Source organism: Cetorhinus maximus, chromosome 12, assembly GCF_964194155.1.
Source record: "Cetorhinus maximus chromosome 12, sCetMax3.hap1.1, whole genome shotgun sequence".
NCBI lineage: Eukaryota > Metazoa > Chordata > Chondrichthyes > Lamniformes > Cetorhinidae > Cetorhinus > Cetorhinus maximus.
Genome location: NC_135890.1, coordinates 22,756,307 through 22,779,145, shown reverse-complemented (window position 1 = coordinate 22,779,145; position 22,839 = coordinate 22,756,307). Strand labels below are relative to the sequence as shown.

At 45.9% G+C, this 22,839-nt stretch overlaps 1 protein-coding gene across 1 annotated transcript; it reads left to right on the top strand.

Moving 5' to 3' along the window:
- Positions 1 to 9,078: 9,078 nt before the first annotated feature.
- Positions 9,079 to 22,377, top strand: LOC144687648 (lectin-like; the record flags this gene model as incomplete). The annotated part of the gene is made up of 4 exons (XM_078554022.1): positions 9,079 to 9,162; positions 15,950 to 16,090; positions 16,176 to 16,278; positions 22,298 to 22,377. Coding segments are annotated over 4 exons (408 nt in total), but the record flags the coding sequence as incomplete, so codon positions are not given.
- Positions 22,378 to 22,839: the final 462 nt, after the last annotated feature.

Below are 22,839 nucleotides of genomic sequence, written 5' to 3'. Positions count from 1 at the left end.
TTAGGGTGCACCCATCCATTTTGTACAGGTCCCACCTCACCCAGAACTGATCCCAATGCCTCAGAAATCTGATGTCCCCCCTCCTAAACCAATTCTCCAGCCACATATCCAAATAATCAATACTCCTATTCCTCTGCTCACTGGCACTTGGTGCTGGGAATCATCCTGAGATTATGGCTCTTGAGGTCCAGTTTTTTAAATCCCTTCCTAACTCCCTAAAATCTGTTTTCAGGACCTCATCCCTTTTCCTACATATGTTGTTTGTACCAATGTAGACCACAACCGCTGGCTGTTCACCCTCCCCCAGAGGATATCCCACAGCCACTCTGTAACATCCTTGACCCTGGCACCAGGGAGGCAACACACCATCCTTGAGTCAAATTAACTGCTACAGAAACACCTGACTTATCCACTGACTATGGAATCCCCTATCATTATTGCTCCTCCACTCTTAACCCTCCCAATCTGTGCAGCTGAGCCACTTGTGGTTCCAAAGACTTGGCTCTGGCTGCACTCCCATGGGGAACAATCACCCTCACCAGTATCCAAAATGGAAAACTGATTAGCAAACTAGATAGACTCAGGGGACTCCTACACTACCTGCCTGATTCTCTACAACTGCCCAGGCGATCACCCATTCTCCCTTCGTCTAACCTGCACTGTGACCACCTCCCTAAACATGCCATCCACATAGTTCTCTGTCTCATAGATACACAGTGACGCTAGCTGCTGCTCAAATTGCAAAACCCAGAGTTCAAGCTTCTGCAGCCGATGACACTTCCTATATGTAGGACATATGGTGCATCCATGACATCCCACATACTGCAGGATGTACATTCCACTTTGTTAAGCTGACTTGCAATACCAGAACTTTAAAAACTACTTATTGCAACTACAATTAGAATAAGTAGAAGAAATTGCCAGGTACTCACAAGTCAGTTTCTGTACTGAAGCAAGAGTTAATTGCTGGACTTGGAAAAGGTCTCGCTTCTCAAACTTCCATTTTACACTCTTGTGCACCCGAAGCAGCACTCCAGCGCAATTAAAACAGCACTGAGGAAGGCTTCCTTTATGCTCCCTGAAAACAACTGATTCAAGCTTCTAAAAACCAGTTTAAGCTAGCTAACTGCAGCTGCTCTCAAAAAGTTTGAATATCCCTGTTTTGGAAACATAGAAAATAGGAGCAGGGGTAGGCCCTTCAAGCCTACTCCACCATTCAGTATGATCATGGCTAATTCTTTATCTCAATGTTGTACTCCTGCACGCTCCCCATAGCCCTTGACACCTTTAGAATCCAGAAGTCTATTTCCTTCTTAAATATATTCAGTGACTTGGCCTCCACAGCTCTGTGGTAGAGAGTTCCATAGGTTCACCATCCCCTGAGTGAAGAAGTTTCTCCTCATCTCAGTCCTAAATGGTTTATCCCGTATCCTGAGACTGTGACCCTTTGTTCTAGACCCCCCCCCAGCCAGAGGAAAATATCATCCCTGCATCCAGGCTGAACATCCCTGTCAGAATTTTATGTTTCAATGAGACTTCCTCTCATTCTTCTAAACTCCAGGGAATACAGGCATAGTCGGGTGAAACTCTCCTCATACAACAATCCTGCCATCGCAGAAATCAGTCTAGCGAACCTTCGCTGCACTCCCTATATGGCAAGTACATCCTTTCTTAGATAAGGAGACCAAAACTGCATACAATACTCCTTGGTCTCACCAAGGCCCTGTACAGCTGCAGTAAGACATCCTTGCTCCTGTACTCATGTCCTCTCGCAATGAAGGCCAACATACCATTTGTCTTCTGAACTGCTTGCTGCACCTGCATGCTTGCTTTCAGTGAATGGTGTATGAGGACACCCAGGTCCCTTTGTACATCAACATTTTCCAATCTATCATTATTTAGATAGCACTCTGCCATTCTGTTTTTCCTGCCACAGTGGATACCTTCACACTTATCCACAATATACTGCATCCGCCATGTATTTGTCCACTCACTCAAGCTCTCTCAATCGTCTTGAAGCCTCTTAACACCCTCCTCATCGCTCACATTCCCACCAAGTTTCACATTGTCAGCAAACTCGGAAATATTGCATTTGATTCTCTCATCCAAATCATTATTACATATTGTGAATAGCTGGGGCTCCATTTAATACAAATTTGTGGTCAGATCTCCTGAGATTCAATTCATCAGGATTTTACTGTAACCCCAGCTGCTCAAGTCTCTTCACATAAACAAAGTGTCTCATCCCTGGTCCTGTTCTAGTAAATCTGCTCTTTATTCTCTTCATGGTCTTGACATCCTTCCCAAAACGTTGCCTAGAATTGGACACAATACCCCAACTAAGGCCTAACCAGGGAATTATAAACATTTAATATTATTCATTATTATTATTCATTATTTATTATTTAATATTATTCATTACAAGCCTACTGACTCCCACAGCCACCTCGACTACAGCTCCTCACACCCCGCTTCCTGTAAGGACTCCATCCCATTCTCTCAGTTCCTTCGACTCCGTCGCATCTGTTCCGATGATGCCACTTTCCAAATCAGTTCCTCTGACGTGTCTTCCTTCTTCCTTAACTGAGGTTTTCCACCGATGGTGGTTGACAGGGCCCTCAACCGTGTCCGGCCCAACTCCCGCGCATCCGCCCTCACACCTTCTTCTCCCTCCCAGAACCATGATAGGGTCCCCCTTGTCCTCACTTATCACCCCACCAGCCTCCGCGTTCAAAGGATCATCCTCCTCCATTTCCGCCAACTCCAGCATGATGCCACCACCAAACGCATCTTCACTTCACCCCCCACGGTGGCTTTCTGCAGGGATTGTTCCCTCCGGGACACCCTGGTCCACTCCTCCATCATCCCTAACATCTCAACCCCCTCCCACGGCACCATCCCATGAAATCGCAGAAGGTGAAACACCTGCCCTTTTACTTCCCCCCTCCACACCGTCCAAGGACCCAAACACTCCTTTCAAGTGAAGCAGCGCTTCACTTGCACTTCCCTCAATTTAGTCTACTGCATTCGCTGCTCCCAATGCAGTCTCCTCCACATTGGAGAGACCAAACGCAGACTGGGTGACTGCTTTGTGGAACACCTTCAGTCTGTCCGCAAGCATGACCCAGACCTCCCTGTCGCTTGTCATTTCAACACTCCACCCTGCTCTCATGCCCACATGTCCATCCTTGGCCTGCTGCAATGTTCCAGTGAAGCTCAACGCAACAGCCCCTCATCTTCCGACTAGGCACTATACAGTCTTCTGGACTTAATATTGACAATTTCAGATCATGAACTCTCTCCTCCATCTCCACCCCCATTCCGATCCCCCTTTTTCCAATAATTTATATAGTTTTTACAAATATATTTTTCTTTTCCCACCTATTTTTAAAGTTATTTCGATGTATTGTTTCATCTCCACCTTTTGGCCCATTTCGATCCCTTCCCCCCACCCCCACTAAGGCCATCTGCCACTAGCTTGTCCTGCTTGCCACCCTTAATGTCCCCATTAGCACAAACTTTAGATAATATCACCACCGTCAACACCCCTTTGTCCTTTTGTCTATGACATCTTTGGCAATCTCTTCTTGGCCTCCACCTATCACTGGCCCCCTATCGAGCTCTACCTGTCCCACCACCCCCCTCTACCAGCTTATATTTCATCACATTTCTATATTTCTTAGTTCTGATGAAGGGTCATATGGACTCGAAGCTGCAACTGTATCCCTCTCCGCAGATGCTGTCAGACCTGCTGAGTTTTTCCAGGTATTTTTGTTTTTGTTCTAGATTTCCAGCATCCACAGTATTTTGCTTTTAATTTAATATTATTACTTGCGTTTGTGCTCTCTCTCCTTCCCATAAGCCATTTTAACAATCTTATTTTGCCCTGCCACCTTCAAAGATTTGTGGATGTGAAAGATTTCTGTATCTGTTCCTCTCTCCCTTTAAAATTCCACCATTTCATTTATATTGACACTTATTCTTCCTTCCAAAGTGCATCGCTTCACATTTCCCTGCATTAAATATCTGCCATGTGTCTGCCCATTTCATCAGTCTTGAAGTTTGCTATCATCCTCCTCACTGTTTATTACATTTCTGAGTTTTGTGTTATCTACAAACTTTGAAATGACAAGACCAGATCATTAAAACACATCAGAAAAAAAGAAATGGAGCCAGCACTGACCCCCTCTGTTCTGAAAATCAACCGTTCATGATGATGCTGCTTTCTGCTCCTTAGTGGATATGAAATCCTCACTGATCCTTCAATCCCATGGATTTCACATTTGCAATGTCTATTATCTGATACTTGGTCAAAAGTGTTTTCAAATTCCTTGTAGGCAACATCAACTTGAACTAACCTTAGCAACGGTCTCCACTACATCAACAAACTGAATCGAGTGTGCTGGACGCATTTTGCCTTTAACAAATCCATTACTGCCCCATTCAATTAAGTGAACTGGGGAGACAGTACGGACCAGGCAATCCACGTTTTCCATCAAAAAGATGTACCAAAGCCTAGATTTATCTTGCAGGCTTTTGAAAATGCCTGAACACTTATATGAACATTTTTAGTGTTGGGTTTTTAACACTATCTGCCCTTGCAATAGTCTGACTGCAGATTCTTTCAAAGACCTTGTCCTCTTTGATGCGACTTTTGTTTGGAGTTGACCGTTGCTGAGATGCCAATGGACCTTTGCTTATTGTACAAATAACAGCTCATTTTTATAAAACATTTCTGTGCAACTCAGTTCCTTGTGATAAAGGAACAACCAGTATGGAGATAATGATGAACAATGATCAAGTCCTGACAGTCTTTAAATAAATATTTTGACCGCTGTACATGTTCTGCTGAATACAAGTATATGACAACATCCTTGTTGATCGTTTCGCTAGATCTATTTAATGCTGCTCCCTTTTAACATGGAAAAGTTTCTCAAGGGAGAAGCCATGGCACATTACCAACTGATCTTCAGAAACACATAAGCTGCAAGTCTCCTTTCTCACTGGGTGATGTGTCTATCTCATCAAGTTGCCTGTGAATCACAGGGATCTTGTTTAACCTCTGTCCCCACCAAGTGCTATTAGTACTGGTGGACACAGATGTTTAAGGTGGCAACAGTACTTTTTGCCACACCCTGGATTGATTCCAATCAACCCCCACCACACCAACATACCACCCGCCCCCCACACCCAGCACCGCCCCCCAACGGTTTTAACTCACCTGAAATTAGGCAGTGCATGGCCACCCATCCCACAGAAACAGGGGCCGGGTGTAAACAACATCATTGGTCCCCAGTAATGTAATCGGAACTTGCTGCCATTATCATCCCCGGCCCACAGTTGCAAATACTCCAGCTAAAGCTGAGAGCAGTGAGGATCCTGGGCACTGGAGACCCAGTAAATGTTAGTTTTAAACTTTCATAAACTCCTTGTTGGTCAGGAGGAGCAGAAAAATGTGCAAGGATATAGGGAATAGGTCGAATTTTGTTATTCTTTTCAAGAGCTGGCACAAACACAATGAACCAAATGGCCTCCTTCTGCACTCCATCATTCTATGATATTATGATTCTATAATCCTATAAAAGCACTGCATTCAGTTCTGGGCAATGCACATCTGGAAGAATATATTGGCATTGATAAGGGTACAGCACAGATGCAGCACAATGTTACCAGGGCTATAACGATTACATTACAAGGTTAATTTGGCTTGTATTCCATTGAATAGAAGGTTAAGGGTTGAACTAGTTGAGGTATTTAAGATGAATAAAAGGAACGATAGAATGGATAGAGAAACTATTTTCTCCGGTGGGGGAAGTCCAGTAAAAGGGGGCAAACTTTAAAATTACATCTAGGCCATTCAAGGGTGATTCAGAAAGCACTCTGTCACACAAATGGTGAGAAATGGGGGAATAGGTGGGGTTTAGATCTATTCCAAAAGGGATTGGATTGCCTGGTATAAGTACTCGTGTTTTGTCAGTATTAATTCTGGGGTCTTCATCTCATAATAATGATCAAATCCTAAATGTTCTCATTGATAATATTCATTAAATGCTAATTTCTTAAACACGTTCATTTACATTTTGATTAATGGGATCAGGAACCGTGACTGCAGTTTCCATTTCTCTCTGAGCAGTTACAGTGCCACATTATACAATCTCAGGTGTGGCATATGAAATATTTGAATATCTTCCAGCCCCTCCTGTTATCTGTCAGCCTCTAATTGGTCAACAGTTATTTTGACATCATTAATGGTCCAGCCAATTGGGTTTGATTTCAATGGTTCCACCAGTCTTCAGTCTGCTCTATATATTTGCAGTCTCACTGGAAGCCTCATCACATTTGACAACTGGAAAAGAGAGAGGTAGGTATGGGAGCAGGAAATTCCCACCACTTATTGGAAATCTTGATGTTAATGTTGAATCTTTTTTGTATTTCAGGTTTGAGGAAAGGAACTTCACTGCAGACATGATGCTGATTGGAGTTTTGCTGCTGGGTGCACTTTTCACCAGTGATGTGGCAGGTAAATTGATTCTATCAGTTCTAGAAATCAATGACTGCTAACAAAGAATAAAGATTTAAATTGGCAGCACAGGAGGTGTATCAGAATAATAGCACATGGGAATGTGGGAACAATCAGACTGTACCAGATGACTACACCTGTAGGAAGTGTCTCTTGCCTGAGACACTGCAACTCAGAGTCATTGAGCTGAAGTGTGAATTAGAGACCCTCCAATACAAGGGAGCTGGAGGAACAGCTGCATCGCTTTCTCCAGATCACAGACGCTCACAGTAAAGGACATTGCAGGAAGAGGACTGTGTGTCTGTCTATCAGGAGGCAAGGGGAGTTAGAGAAAGTGGCCCCACATATACTGATTCTAGTACTTGCTGCCTGTGAGGATAAGGATGAAGGCTGTAGGATGCATACAAATTACACCAGATATACAGCACAAAAACAGGCTATTTGGCCCAATCAGTCCATGCTGGTGGTAACACTCCACTCAAGCCTTGTCCCACCTTCCCTCATCCAAATCTGTTATGGTAACTCTATTCTCCTCACTCATGCTTGTCTAGCTTACCCTTAAATGTGTTTTTTTTCAATCACTCCATGTGGCAGTGAACTCCAGTTTCATAATTGTTTGGGTGAAGTCTCTTCTGAATTCCCTACTGGGTTTCTTGGTGACAATCTTATATTGGAGTGCTTCTTTGTGCTATGTTAGAGTGCTTCAGTTGGGGTTTGGTGACAGAGGGACTTATAACACTTAATTTCTATCTAAAGTCTACTCTTTAATTTAGCAACGAACTAAAAATTGCTCTTTGGTTTGGGAGAAGGTTCAGCTTTTTAAAACAGGGGTTATACAGGTGCTGCTTGCAGCTGCAGCTAGTAAATTAGTTAACTGATTTAGAAAGGTTTGAATAAGCTAGATTCAGACAGCATAAAAGCAAGTCATCTAAAGTGCTGCTTTGGGCTACGTTAGAGTGCTTCAATTGGAGTTTGATAAGAGAGGGGGTTTGCTGAAGAGGGAAGGAGGTGATCCTTTCATTTTCTGGCTTTCCTCAGTAAGAAGAGTGGTGGACCTGGTAAGTATTTCTTCTATCCTTAATATCCTCTAAACTCGAGGAAGTAAAAGTAAAGGGAATGATTTAAGGGTAAGGCAGGGCAGCTCAGTCAAGTGGAATGCTCTCCTGTGAAATGTGGGAAGTCAGGGACACTTCCAATGTGCAGGAAGTGTCTCCAGCTGCAGCTACTCAGTATCTTTGTTTTGGAGCTGGAGCTATCACTGGTGTCACTGTGGTGCCTATGCAAGGATGAGATTTTTGTGGATAGCATGTACAGTGAGGTGGTCATACCACAGGTAAAGAGTGCACAGGCAGAAAGGGAATGGGTGACCACCTGACAAAATAAAAGCACTAGGCATATCTGCCTCTCTGACAGATTTTCTGTTTTGGATACTGCTGGGGGTGATGGTTTCTCAGGGGTATGCAGCAAGAGCCAAGTCACCATGAGTGGCTCAACAGCAGGTGGTGGGGTGGGGGGGGGGGGTGGGGGGGGAAGCAGATTGTGGGAGATGTTTGGTGATAGCATCTTGTTGGTGGTGTTAGTAATGTCACAAGTTGATATATTGAATGTGGGGGCCAGTGGTGTGGAAGGTGTGGACAAGGGGAACTCCATCATGGCTCTGGGATGGAGCAGAAGGGATGAGAGTGGAAGTGTGGGAAATGGGACAGTTGAAGACCCTGTCAACCATGGTGGAGTGGAATTCTCAGTTGAGGAAACAGGAAGGCATATCAGAAGCACTGGTATGGACAGTGGTATCACCAGAACAGATGAGACAGAGAAACCGAATGGAATAGATTCATTATAGGAAGCACAGTGGAAGTCCGTGTAGTGAAGGTATCTGTGGGAGTCAGTGGGTTTATATAGTATGTATTGTTGATAGCTTATCTCCAGAAATTTAGACAAGTTGAGGAATGGGAGAGTCTGAGATGAAGCATGTGAAGGTGGGTGGAAAATTTGAAATGAAGTTGATAATGTTTCAGTTTGGGTCATAAAATATAAGTTCGTCACCAAAAAACTTAATAAGGAATTCAGGAGAACTGTCTTTATCCAGACTGATGAGAATGTAGAATTTGCCATGCTGTGGCGTGATTGAGACAGATAGCATAGATTCGCATATGGGGAAACTAGATAAGCACATGAGGAAGATGGGAATGAAGTGATGTGGTCGTAGGTTTATAGGAGGTAAACAGAGTGGAAGGAGACTCCTGTGAAATATAAACACAGGCATCGACTAATTGGACCAAATATCCTATTTCTGTTCTGTAACTTAGCTATATTTTGATGTAATCAAACATGGTGTGTGAGAAGAGGGTTAATGCAGTAAGGTGAAAAGTCCCACTCCCTGGGCAGGTCCCATCTACAATGTGCTCCTCAATTTCTAGCCCCATGAATGAGAAGTGAACTGTGAATGTTGTGATTATTGCAGCTTGTTTTAATCTGCAGCTAATCCTCCCCCGGAGATTGCATTGGAAAATCACGCAGAGACAGATCAGGACCTTGAGAAACGTGATCACTTGTGGAGACGATTTTGTTCTGGTGGCTCGGCTTATTTTGGCCGTTGCTACAAGTTTTTCTCTGATAACAAGACTTGGATAGAGGCTGAGGTAAGTCCCTGGAATCTTTGTAAGTTATTCAAGTATTTGTTCCTCAATGTTTCTAAACATGACCAAACACAGAAGGAAGGAATCTTCTTGTTTGAATCTGGAAAGCTCTGATTGGCTCAGTGTGCTCCATCACCTGGGTAATATGATCTACATTGTCTTAAGCATTAAACACTGAGGGCAATGAATTTGAACCCTACAGACAACGAAGGTCCCTGGTTCATCCATGGACTGTGGTGTGAGTGTTATAACTGGTCTGAATGTCTCTGGATTAGAAGAAAGTAAAATCAGCACAACTCCCTGATCCTAATCTCCATCCAGTGAAACTTTCTGTAAAATGCAGGGTGTGGAAGTTCAGTGGGGACAGGATTGGGATCCTGATTTTCAGGAAGAAAACCAGGGGTAGAATTTCCCAGATTTGCACCAAGTGCAGTAGCGGGTCAGTAAAACAATGTTGTACCCACCAGCTGTGATGGCAGCTTTTCATGCCATATCATCCCAAACCCGCCTCATTATTTATGCACTCCCAGGAAATGTGCCGTTTCCATGGTGGGCTCTCACATGCCCACCGGCCATCACCCTGCTGCCGCATCACGCTGGGTGCTATGTTAAAAGGCCAGCCGCAAACACAGCGCTCATTGCTTCCAGCTCACCACTGCTGCACAGAGACATGGCCAGCAAAGGGAAAGAGACCGCAGCCCCCCTGCTTCAACAACAGGTCCTTCGAGTGACTGCTGGGAGGCATGGAGGCCCTTCAGGATGTCCTATTCCCCTGATCTGGCCAAAGAATGGGCAGCAACGTGACCAATCCAGCTTGGGGGTGGTGGCAGCAGTGGTCAGTGCCAATCTCCTTCAGAAGAGGACAGCCACCCAGTGCCGCAAGAAGACGAATGATCTCCTCTGTTCTTCCAGGGTAAGTCATTCTTCCCATCACTCTCAACTCACACACTCTCAAACCCATCACACATAAACAGAGCCCTCACTCACTGTCAGTGCAAGGGACATCACCATTCACTCTCACACACACCTTGGGTGTACTTAACACCTTTCCTGGCCCTGTGTGATGGCCCCTTAATGCCTCCTGGAGAGTGCTGGCAACCCCTTGGATGGCCAGAGATGAGTGCACTGCATGGCTGCCCTGTCAGCCTGCAACATGGGGGAGAATGCTCCTAACTGGGATGCTGAGGTTGCGAGAGGTGTGAGCGCCTCCAGCAGTGACTGCTGCATGGCCAGCATTGGCGAGGAGATTGCACAACGTGTGCAGACGAACTGCTCTGCAGTCCAGTAAAGTGATGGTGGACTCACAGTCTGTGCTGGGGTTTTGGGGGGTGGGGGGGGTGCGGTTAGGTCTGGAGCGCTTGGTGGCACTTTGGTGCCTCAGCATTGCTTGTGTGGTGCGTGGGCGAGTGGTCTATGAGCCTGACCCCAATCATATCATGGTGGCTGTGTCTGAACTGTCTCAGTTGCAGAGGCATGGTCAGTTTATACAGCTGTCACTACTGTGTGGCCACTTCCCTCGCCTACCCTGCCCCCACCTCAATTTTTTTTTCTTGTGTGCAGGATCCAATGCCAGGGCAGCAGTTGCCCTCTTGCCCCAAATCTCTCCTCCATGGCTAGGCAGCAGTTGACCCCATATCACCCCCCAACCACTGACAACAGTCACCTCCATGGCAGGGCAGCACTTTCCCCCAGCACCCCTGAAGCCTGCAAAGCAACGTGTCACCCTGGCAAGCTCTGCAGAACAATGCTGTTCACTCACCCACCACTTATTCCCCCAAAGTGAAGACTGCCAAGTACACATAGCCTGTGTGCTGTTGTGAAACATGTCAACATGCTTTCCTGCCGATGTGGACGGACAATTTGGCAGGGGTCCAAGAGCTTGGCAGAATGGCCTTTTAATGATATGCTGATGTATTACAATGAGCTATCTGATTACCGTTGGCTGGAAACACACCATGGGCTTTTAAAAAATATTCATCCATGGGATGTGGGCTTCGCTGGCTGGGCCAGAATTTATTGCCCATCCTTAGTTGCCCTTCAGAAGGTGGTGGTGAGCTGCCTTCTTGAACCTCTGCAGTCCCTGTGGTGTGGGTACACCCACCGTGCTGTTAGGAAGGGATACTCCCCACAAAACTGGGAGGTATTCCATCATTCTCCTGACTTGTGCCTTGTAGATGGTGGACAGACTTTGGGGAGTCAGGGGGTGGGTTACTCGTCACACGATTCCTAGCCTCTGACCTGCTCTTGTAGCCACAGTATTTATATGGCTAGTCCAGTTCAGTTTCTGGTCAATGGTAACCCTCCAGGATGTTGATAGTGGTAGATTCAGTGATGGTAATGCCATTGAACATTAAGGGGCAATGGTTGGATTCTCTCTTGTTGGAAATGGCCATTGCCTGATACTTGTGTGGTGCAAATGTTACTTGGCACTTTTGTCAGCCCAAACCAAGATATTGTCCATGTCTTGCTGCATTTGGACATGGACTGTTTCAGTATCTGAAGAGTTGTGAATGGTGCTGAACATTGTGCAAACATCCCTACTTCTGACCTTATGATGGAAGGAAGGTCATTGATGAAGCAGCTGAAGACGGTTGGGCTGAGGACACTACCCTGAAGAACTCCTGCAGTGATGTCCTGGAGCTGAGATGACTGACCTCCAACAACCACAACCATCTTCCTTTGTGCTGGGTATGACTCCAACCAGTAGAGTTTTGCCCCTGATTCCCACTGACTCCAATTTTGCTAGGGCTCCTTGATGCTGCACTCAGTCAAATGCTGCCTTGATGTCAAGAACAGTCACTCTTACCTCACCTCAAGAGTTCAGCTCTTTTGTCCATGTTTGAATGGCTGTAATGAGGTCAGGAGCTGAGTGGGCCTGGTGAAACCCAAACTGGGTGTCATTGAGCAGGTTATTGCTAAGCAAGTGCCCCTTGATATCACTGATGGCCCCTTCATTACTTTACTGATCGAGAGTAGGCTGATGGGTTGATAATTGGCTGGGTTGGATTTGTCCTGCTTTTTGTGTACAGGACATTCCAGGACAATTTTCCACATGCCGGTAGATGCCAGTGTTGTAGCTGTACTGGAACAGGTTGGCTATTGGCACAGCAAGTTCTGGAGCACAAGTCTTCAGTTGCAGGAATATTGTCAGGACCCATAGCCTTTGCAGTATCCAGTGCCTTCAGCCGTTTCTTGATATTACATGAAGTGAATGGTAGCGGTCGTAGGTGAGCGGACGATTGCGGCCTGCCTTCCTGCTGTTATGAAACCAGTCACACCATGTTGCCCATGTATGCCACTTAACATGCCTGCTGCCAGCAAGCACAATTCTGCCTAAGATCTAAAGACCTGCTGTCAGCCCATTGAAAGGAATGAGTGTTAAAAACCCATTGTTCAGCTCAGTGTCCAAATGTTTTCAAAAGTCCACTAGGTGCATCAAATATTTGATTAGGCTTGTTGACTGGGAGTTTACATTGAGTTGTCTCCTCAGGTCACTTTCACTGGGTCAGTGATGTCTGTCATGTCAATTAATTTTCTCCCTTCCTATTGGACAATGTTCTTTACATTCACAATAGTCATCATTGTATTTACATTTCAATATTGGAATTTCCTCATGTGGCCTGAGCAAGGGAAATAGCCGGGGCTAATTCATTTTGAGCTTTTTGTGGCTGGTTAGGACTTTCATGATATTTTCCTTGTATTATTGCTTTTGGTAGTGTTGTAAATATTAAAGAAGTCATGGTTTAGATATTAAACTGTGTGCATAGCATGAACTTCCTGTCCACACTGTCAAATTTTATAATGGGAAAACTCCAGTATAAATAAAGTAGATCAAAGAAAAAAATCAACATTGACATTTTTAGTTTTCACAGAATTAGAATTAACAATCAGAGGTAAAATTTGATGACTTGGCTAAATTCAACTCTCTTATCCATTTTGTACTGAATAAGAAGGTGATTTGGGGGTGAGTGTGGGCGGGTGGTGAGGGAATTTATCACCTCAGTCACCTGTTTGATATCCAAATCCAGCCCAATGCAATATTCATCTCCGCACCCACACATCAAACTAGCCTAAGTTTACTCTAATATGTAATCCGGGGTCTGGTTTTTCACACTGGTTGTAGGATTTTGATTCAAAATTCAGATACAAATCAGTGGAGCTTGTATTTTACAGGCTGCAGCCATTTGCACCATGACAGGTGACCATAGCTTAGGCAAAAATTCTAACTTTAAAGGATGTTTGAAGCGGAGAGAAATAGAGTGTCAGGGAAGTTTTTAGGGTGGGAATTGCAGAGGTTGTGGCCAAGGCAGCTGAAGACCTGCCTGCCAATGGTGGAGCAATTAAAAATCAGGACTGTGCAAATGGCCAACATTAGGGGAGCATAGAGATCCTGGCAGATTGTAAGGCTGGAGGAGATTCCAGGGGCAGGAGTGAGGCCATGGAGGGATTGGAAACCAAGATGAAAATTGTATTATCAAAACATTGCTGTTCCATGTAGCTCTGCGATAACAGGGATGATGTGTGGAACATAGGAAGAAGAGTAGGCTATTCATCCCCCCCCACCCCCCCCACCCCGCCAAACCTGTTTCACCATTCAAATAGTTCATGGCCAATCTGTATCTTAACGACCATCTACACACCTTGGTTTCATAAACTTTAATACCCTTGCATAATTTTCCATCACAGTATACCAGATACCACTAAGCTCTGTGTGTGGAAGTGCTTCCTGACATCATCCTGAAAGGCTTAATACTAATTAAGCTTATGAGGTAATAGTTTCTGCATTTATCTCATCAACTCTTTTAATTATCTGAAACATCTCAATGAGTTCACCTCAATCTTCAGTCCCACAGAATGCAAGTCCAGTCTAGTCTATGTAATTTATTATTTAAACCTTTTAGCATCAGAATTATTCTGGTGAATCAGTTCTTTCTAGCCTTTAATCTAATTAATTGTTTGTACCTCTCCACTGGCTTTTCATGATTTCTGTACTTGGATTCCTAAATCTCTCTGCTTTGACACAGTTCCTTGTTTCACACCATTTTAAAATTTACTCCAATTTATCTTTTATGCTCAGTGAATCATCTCATACTTACCCACATCAAGCTCCATTTTCAATGTCACATTGCAATTTTCTGCTTCCATCTAGACTATTTACTTTGCAACCTAATTTGGTGTCATCAGCAAGTTTGGCTATATGGCTCCATATTCCTGTATTCAAGTCTTTTATAAATAAATATAGTGAAAAGCTGAGGCCTCAGTACAGATTCCCAGAGGACACCACATGTCACATCCTAAAATCTTGAGTGCACACCCATTATACATACACTCCCCAAACCAGTTCCCTCTCCAAGCCTCCAATTCCATGTGGTCATTTTTGACAAGTCTCTTACATGGAATCTTATTAAATACCTTCAGCAACTCTATTTAAGCAACTTGCATAGTCACTTTCTTCATAACACATAGTTACCACCTCAAAATACAACTAGAATCAGATTACATGATTTACAATTTTATAAATCCATGCTGGCTCTCTGATCAGTTCATATGCTAATTCACTCTGTCCCTAATAACAGATTCCACTAAAATCACCAATCTCCACCCTGTCTCAGCTCATCCGCTGCTGAAAGCCTCATCCACATCTTTGCTACCTTGACTATTCCGATGCTCTCCTGGGTGAACGGGGTTCGGTGCAAATGTGGATATGGACGGTAGTGTTTTTGCTGTTTTCAGAGGCAGTAAAGTAGAAAGGCTGACCAGGATAGAATTAGAATAATCAAGTTTAGAATTAATAATTTAGGATATACGTTTCAGCAGAAGATGAACAGAAGCAGCAATGGATATGAATGGCAGGATGGGTGGCGTTAATCAGGGTCAAGTAGGACATGAAGGCTGTGAACAACTTGATTTGAGCCTCAGACAGTGTCAGGAAGAGAGATGGAGTCAGCGTCTGGGGAAATGAAGTTGTGGCTGGGACTGAAGACAATGACTTTGATCTTCCCGATATTTAATTGGAAATTTCTGCTCATTCAATAGAGGCTGTCAGACAATCTGCATGACAAATCAGAGTGGAAGGATTGAGACATGGAATTTAAATTCTGTTCTCGAATGATATCATTGATTGAATTTGCCCATCACAATTATCTTTTAATTTTCACAACAGTTTTGTAATCTGCAGTCCACCCCTAATGTTCATTCATTATTTACACATTTGAGCTCAAATCCGAGCCATTGATTGTGTAACTTTTCATCTCCCACAGCATCAACTTGTGAAATTCCTGTGTCCGTGTCACTGAGCTACATGGTCTCCAGGTCAAATTGCAATCTAAATTAAATTAAAATCGACATACACATTAGCCGTGGTTTGTTATTATGATAAATGTGTTAGTGTGAATGTAGTCACTGGACTGCAGTGACTCACAACATCTGTATTGAAGCTGGTGTATGGATAAAGATTGGGGAGAACAGAAGAAACACCAAATAACCCACAGAGAATTCGACCACAAACCCAGCCCAACATCAACTGATACACAGAAGCTGCTGAAATTTCAATCTGATGGTTTGAAGCCACCATGAGATTGGCTCCAAGTAATCAGTGTCAGTGTGTCACTATTGACTGAAGTTTGGAATCAGTCCATATCAGGAGCTCATGGATATATAGCAGGAGGTTGTAGTTTTATTGTGCACATTCTGCCAAAGAACAAACTTTCAACATTAATCATATTGGAGCAACAAAATTGAATATTTTCTATGTAAGATGGTAACACGCAAAAATATCTTTTTTTTTAAGCTGTTTTGCCAAACACTGGCTCCAGGCAGCCATCTTGCCTCCGTACACTTGGAGGGGCAGAATGGGTTTATTCAACAGACTATAACTAAAGCCAAGAGACAACCTTTCACAGCTTGGATTGGTTTGCATGACCTCGCCAAGGTAATGTTCCTTGAGCTGTTGCATCACATTATTTGCAGTAAACAAATTATACGTTGTTAAATTATATGATTTTATATTTCTGCAGGAGAAGGCTTTCCTTTGGACTGATGGGTCTCCAACAGATTTTACAAAATGGCATCAAGGTGAACCCAATAATGCTGGAAAGGAGAATTGTGTGCATATGAACTGTAAGTTGGTGTTGCTCTACTTCCTGCCCCTTAGACAGTCACCTTCCAGGTAAAACTGTTTAATGGAGGAAAGTACATGGATCACGTGCTGTAGGTAAAGGAACAGACACTGGGAGTAACACTAACGTTTCTCCTTCTGCTCAATTATCCGTCTGTGGCTAGAATTTTCTGTCCCCATTGACGTCAGGGGTCATGGTGGGCATGAGCAGATAATATGGTGAGAAGGTCAAAAATCAGTTTCATACCGTCATGAAACCAGCCTGCGACTATCCACTCTACCCATTAGTAGCAGGCCATGTTTCCTACCAATTCATGTTGGAAATGCCATTTTAATACATTTGCATTTAATTATAAACCCTGCTTGCTGCAATCATCCCCTGCATCAAATTTACCACCCACATCAGTGGGAAAACACATTGGCCATATTGACATGCAGAAATCGGGAATTACTGTTAAGGCCTTATTCAAATCATGGACATCCGAGGAGCAGAAGATGCTGGAGCCCTACAGCAACTGGACCCTGACGGAACAGGTGCATCGCATGCTGGGTGGATTCTCATGGACATGGCTCCACCATGAAGCGACTCACAGAAGGTGGGAGGTCTCCAGTGATGTCTCAGGTCTGCTTCAGGACATTGTCTGCCACGGATAATCATTTTGGGGGTGCAGGGAGAGGAAGGTCCAGCTGTGAGTGGGAGAGGAAGGTGCACAGGGGTGGTGGTGGAAGAAGGTGGTCTAGGTTTCTCTGGGGGAGGAAGGTGTGCCAGGAGAGTGAGGTTGGGAGGGGGGGAAGGAAGGTGTCAGTTGGGGGGATGAGGTGTGGAGGGAGAAGGGTGTAACAAGGGACAATGCAGCAACTGGGGAGGTAGATGTAAGGTGGGAGGAAGTTGTAATGGAAGGAGTTTGGAGGGAGGAAGAAGTTCTGAGGGGGACAAAGGAGTTCGGAGGGAGTAAGGGAGGGTGGATGTCCAGGTGAGCGTGCAAGTGAGGAGTCTGCGGACTCAATGACTGCCTCCTGGGGAGCGAACTGAGGGTGGGCGTGGTAGGAGGAAATGGTGAGTATGGGAGGGGGCAGAGTGAGCTGGAAGGGTGAAGGTGCAATGGTAGCAGTAGAAGGAACAGTGAGGGTGGTTGGTGAGGACTTGGCACCAGACCCAGACCCTGGGGGTGAGAAGGAGCAGGTCGGGAAGGCCAATGTGGATGAGGGTGCGATTCTCCAAGGTAGGAATGTGAACATTCACCTAGCCACCCAGGAATGGGTTCTGGTTGGTATGTGATGCCAAGGGGGTCAACAGTGATGGGGCAAAGAACATGACTGACTGGTAGAGGGGAAAGGATGGTTGGGGGGAACCTTATTACAACCATGTTCTTGAAATCAAAGTGAAATAAACCTCATGTTGGACAGGCACAAATGCTGCATGGGAGTGTGATCAGTGGGTGGGCAGAGATGCAGGTCGACTCAGACAACTGGAAGAGAACCCCAGCTGGCAGCATTGAAAATGCTTGGGATATTGAGATAAGTGCAATGGAGGAAGGCACCATGTGTGTGGGAGAGTGTTTGCAAGAGGCTCTGAAAGACCCTGCCACACAGCACCCTCCAGAATCTCTTGTAGTCTGGCTGCGTGCAGCTGAACTGGTGGGGTGGATGCAGGGGAAGGACTCATGAAGTCTGTAAATGAAGCTGAAAGACACCATTACACATTGCTCAGTGAAAGTGAATATAATTTCAGATTATAAAGTGACAAAACATGTTCATCTGTGCAACCACTTGTGATCAGAAATACTTAACTTTTCTAGACCCACCACTACTTCTAGGTGCTGCCCTGACATCCGCAGGAGGGGGTGGAGACAGCCTGAGCAATTGTTGGCCCTGTTACCTCTGACTTTGGTGTGGGTCCTCTGGAGAACTGAGACCTTGAGGGGCCCAGCTTCCTTTGGCAGTCCTCCTGTGGGCCAGCTGCTACTTCTGTGGTGACGAGAGGATGAGGTTGAGGGGTGTCACAGGCAAAGGGGACTCAGAGGGTTCCTCCGATTCCTCAGTGGATGCCCCTGAGATGTCCAGCTGCCTGGGGGCTCCAGCCTGACTCCTTGAGGGGAAAGAGCACCTGAAGGGACATTGAGGTGCCCTGTTTGGCAATTGCATTGCCACTGCAGGAACTCACCCATGGCTACCCTGAGTGCAGGTCTGCCCACATCTCCACATTTGGCTGGACCAGGGTCTCCACGGCACATGCCATCTTCTCCATGAAGACCTCAATGCACACATGTGTGGTCACCACTTCATCAGAGAACAGGTGGATTCACTCCTCCAACTCACATGCCACTCTGGGCTTCCAACAGCTCTGCATGATTTACCCCCCTCCCCACCACTGTCTTCTGCTGACCCTCCACAATGAGTTGGAAGGCCAAATCCACAGGTTCATCTGACTCTATCACAGATGCCTTTTCTCCAGCAGTCCTCCAAATGCTGGGGAGCTCAGCTGAACCTGCCTCCTGCTGCGGACACGTGTCTCTGCGGTAACCAGATTGTGAACTTGAGCCTGCCCTAGATCAATGTCCCACCAAGATGTGTGTCTCTGCGCTGGTGGAGGGTGTTGGTAAGCGCTGTGATGGTTTTTTCCAGGTGCTTATTTCCAGCTCAATGGAGGAGGTGTCCTCTTGGCTGGAGATCAGGACCTGGATGGAGCTGAAGGGCTGGCTCATTAGGGATGTTGGTCACTTGGCAGAGCTCCCTGTGAACCAAAGTTGAGATAATTAGTACATGGCAGCAGAGTCAAAAGCGGGAGAGAGCCACTCAGTTATGTTGAGAGAGGGATGATGTGGTGGAGGATCCTCGCATGGGTGTTCGCCACTGACCTCACTATTGCCACAGGCACAGTCCATGTCCTCACCAGGCAGCGCAATGGCACACTCAAAGTGTGAGGGGCCTAATGTGGGCCACTCCACTCCCACCCCCCGGGTCTAGGACATCTTCCTGCTGTTGTGAGCGAGCTTCTTTTCCATGAAAACAGATGGAGAGTGCAAGCAGGATGCATGGCACTGCATAAAATGTTTGTGTGGTGAGCCCTGTGGATTCTGCAGTGATGAGGTTACACCAAGACCAGTCTTAACTGTTGTACATTTAACAAGCTGACCCTGACATGATCCAGGCTGCAATCATGTTCCCAGTGAGCAGGGCTCTAATCTGGGCAGAATCTTCCACTCCCACTCGCATGGTGGGATGAGAGTAGGAGTAATTCCCACTGTGGAGCAGGGTGGTCTTTTATATGCAATTGTATGCTCCCTGCCTCATTAGTTATGGATGCACGCAGCTCGCTTTGAGGCTCATGGCAGGGTAGGCAGGAAGTCAGGCACCCCACCGTCATGTCCACATTTGAAAGGCACCCGGACAGCCCTTCATTAACTGGAAGAAGGATGAGCAGGAGAAGGCAACGGGCTGTGACTCCCCGCTTCAGTGATGCATCTCCTGAATGCAGTACAGGAAAAGAGGGACGTCCTCTTCCCCAGGGATGGCTGCAGGAGGCCATCCCAGCTGACCACTGCAGCCTGGGAGGAGGTCGCCAGGGCAGTCAGTGTCTGTGGGGTGCAGAGGAAGCCTACCTTGCAGTGCAGAAAAAGGCTCAATGATTTACTCTGTGCCGCTAAGGTAAGTGAACCTTCTACCCTTCCAACCCACCTCACCACATCTGTGTCTCTCTCATGGGACCTGGGCGTCATTGGCAAGGCCAGCATTTCACATGCCCATCCCTAAATTCCCTTGACAAGGTGGTGGGCTGCTGCCCTATTGAACCCCTAGAGTCCATCTGCTGTGCTATTTGCCAGGGAATTGCAGTGTTTTCACCCAGCCACAGTGAAGGCACAGCCATGGGGTGGAGTGCAGGGCAACTTGCAGGTGCTGCTGCTCCCATGCGCCTACTGCCCTTCTCCTTCTAGTTGATAGCGCTCGCAGGGTTGGAGGGTGCTGTTTAAGGGGACTTGGTCACATGCTGCAATGCATCTTGTCCATGATACTCAGTGCTTCCATCAGGCCTTGGACCTCCAGAGGATGTCCACCAAAGTCACCACAGGCAATAGGGCATTCTGGTCAGCAGGCTGCCTCCACATCTGTTGGGGATGCACCGAGATGTAGCAGTAGAGTTAGACAAATTAAAGTATTGAATGAACACGGGTGTTCAATAATTGTAAATAGTTTCTGCACTCTCGTGTATGTTACATTGTCCTGACTGGATGTCTCCTGGATTCATTCTTGCTGCTAATTGTTGTCGTGCACACTCCACCCCTTCCAGGGGGGAGCCAAGGATGTGTCATCTTCGCCCTAATACATGGCTGTGCATGGCAACATTGCTCTTGACAAGGGTGATGACTGCCATGTGAGAGATCTCCCACTTACACTATTCTGCTTGCCTCCACTGCCCTCTAGACTCTGGAGAGACCTTGTCACAATGGAAAGACTGACCTCATGGGCCCTTGTCAGGCAGGTCCATTCTCCCAGGAGGGTGGAGTTTGCAGTTGCAACTTGGCTGCCATTCACCTGCCTGCTCCTTGGAGGCACCTCCTCCCTCCCTCCCTCACTCCCCCTTTTCATCTAACTCTGCCTGGAGCCGATGGCTAATGGCTCACAGTGAACAGCTACTCCACACTGTGCTGGGATCTTGTTATAGTGAGAACCCTCTGGCCAGACCTACTGCCCTGTGGCCTTCAACAAATAATGAGAAATAGCAAATGAGAACGGTCCCATACAACCTCCATGTTCATTAGGGTTTCCCTTTCGTTGTCCAGTTGTGCTGACTTTCAGCCCCACCCACCTAAGACCCTCCCCCCAACCTCTGTTTTACATTTGGACATCGAGGTCTGGAGTTGCCTCTATCTCAAGATGGCACGTGTCTCATTTCAAACTGTCACAATCATTGTTGAAACCACCCACCCCCGCCCTTCACTCTACCCTCAGTTACCCTTCAGCCTCCCCCATCACCCTGGACCGTATCAAGTGATCCCTCCCTCTGAAGCACTCTGGCCATGACCAACCTCACTTACCTCCCTCTTCCTCTTCCTTCCCCCTTCACTCCATCCAGAACCCCCCCCACCACTTCTTGTTCACCTCCAGAACCTCCACTCGACTCCCCCTTCATCTCCTCTGGACCCATCAACTTTGTCTTCCACTCGCACCATACCAATGGCCAGCTGCAGTGGTGCAGCCAGCTTTGACTTCAGCTAAGTGTATAAAAATCCTCCCTCACTGGGTGCACACCATGAATGTCCAGTCATGTTACAGAAGTGTAAATTCCTACAGGTGGAGCGGAACATTTAATGGGGGTGCACGATTCCCTTTGTGGGTTTTAATCAGCATGCATGAGATGCAAAGTGGGTTCCTGCCGGGATTTCACTGGGAGGCCTGTCGCACTATAAACATCGGGAGGGACAATCCCGACCTGCTTTCCCAATGTTGGGAAACTGATTTTTCATTTCCCGCCAAAATTTCTGCCCCCTGCCAGCCACAAATCCTACTGATGGTGGGGGAGACCCCACTCTGTTTACAAAACTTTCCAAGGGAAAAATATAACCTTTCTGTATCCAGCCCTCACTTTACTAATGCATCAAACACCCCTCCCCCTTTCCACAGAATTCAATTCCCAGATTTAAGAATCAAATCCAGACAGATATTCTGAACCTGAATTTTAATTCTGAATATTCCAATTGTGTGAAGTCTGTGCAATGGGGAAGGAGACTGTTTAACCCTGGTGGTGAGGTCTTGCTGTCCACTCACACAGGAAAATCCAGCCCAGGGTAAACTCAGCAGCTTCACTCAGGAACTGTCCAAACCCCCGTTGAATATTGTAAGGTTTTCAGATTTCGGTGACTCTCTCATGGGATCACAACAGGAAATATCTCCGGTTATATATGAAGTGTATGCATGGATTAAGGGATGGGTAGAATGACACTGATGCTCTTAAAACAGAAAAAATGAACTAATTAGAAAAATACTATCTGGTTCATGGAGTTCTTTTCTTTCTTTCTCCAGGGAACTCAGATAATTGGAATGATCTGTCTTGTGATAAGAAATTACCTTTTGTTTGCTCGTACAAGCTGCTGCACTACTAGGGGAATCTGGTGATGCTCCACGATCCTGTCCAGGAGTGGGTTCAGTGTCTCGATTTGCTTGTAGACACAGTCACTGCCTCTGGTGACTGTACTTAGTCTTTCAGTCAATAATAAATAGAATTGCATCATGAGCTGTGTGTGTTTGATGCTGTGAGTCTAGTTTATAGCAGCCTTTCTGTCCCGCTGCAGCTTCCTACCCACCTCTTCACTCAATACTACATTGGGAAGGAGACAGCACAGACTCGGGTATTTTTAAATTCATTCATGTGATGTGAGCGTTGCTGGCAAGGTCCAAATTTATTCCTCTTTTTGAAGGTGATAGTTGTGACCAGCCTTCTAGAGCTGCTGCAGTGCATCTTTTACAGGGACGCCCAGTGTTGATAGGGAGGGAAATCTAGGATTTTGATCCAATGACAGTGAAGGAACAACAATATAGTTCCAAGTCAGGATGGTGTGTGACTT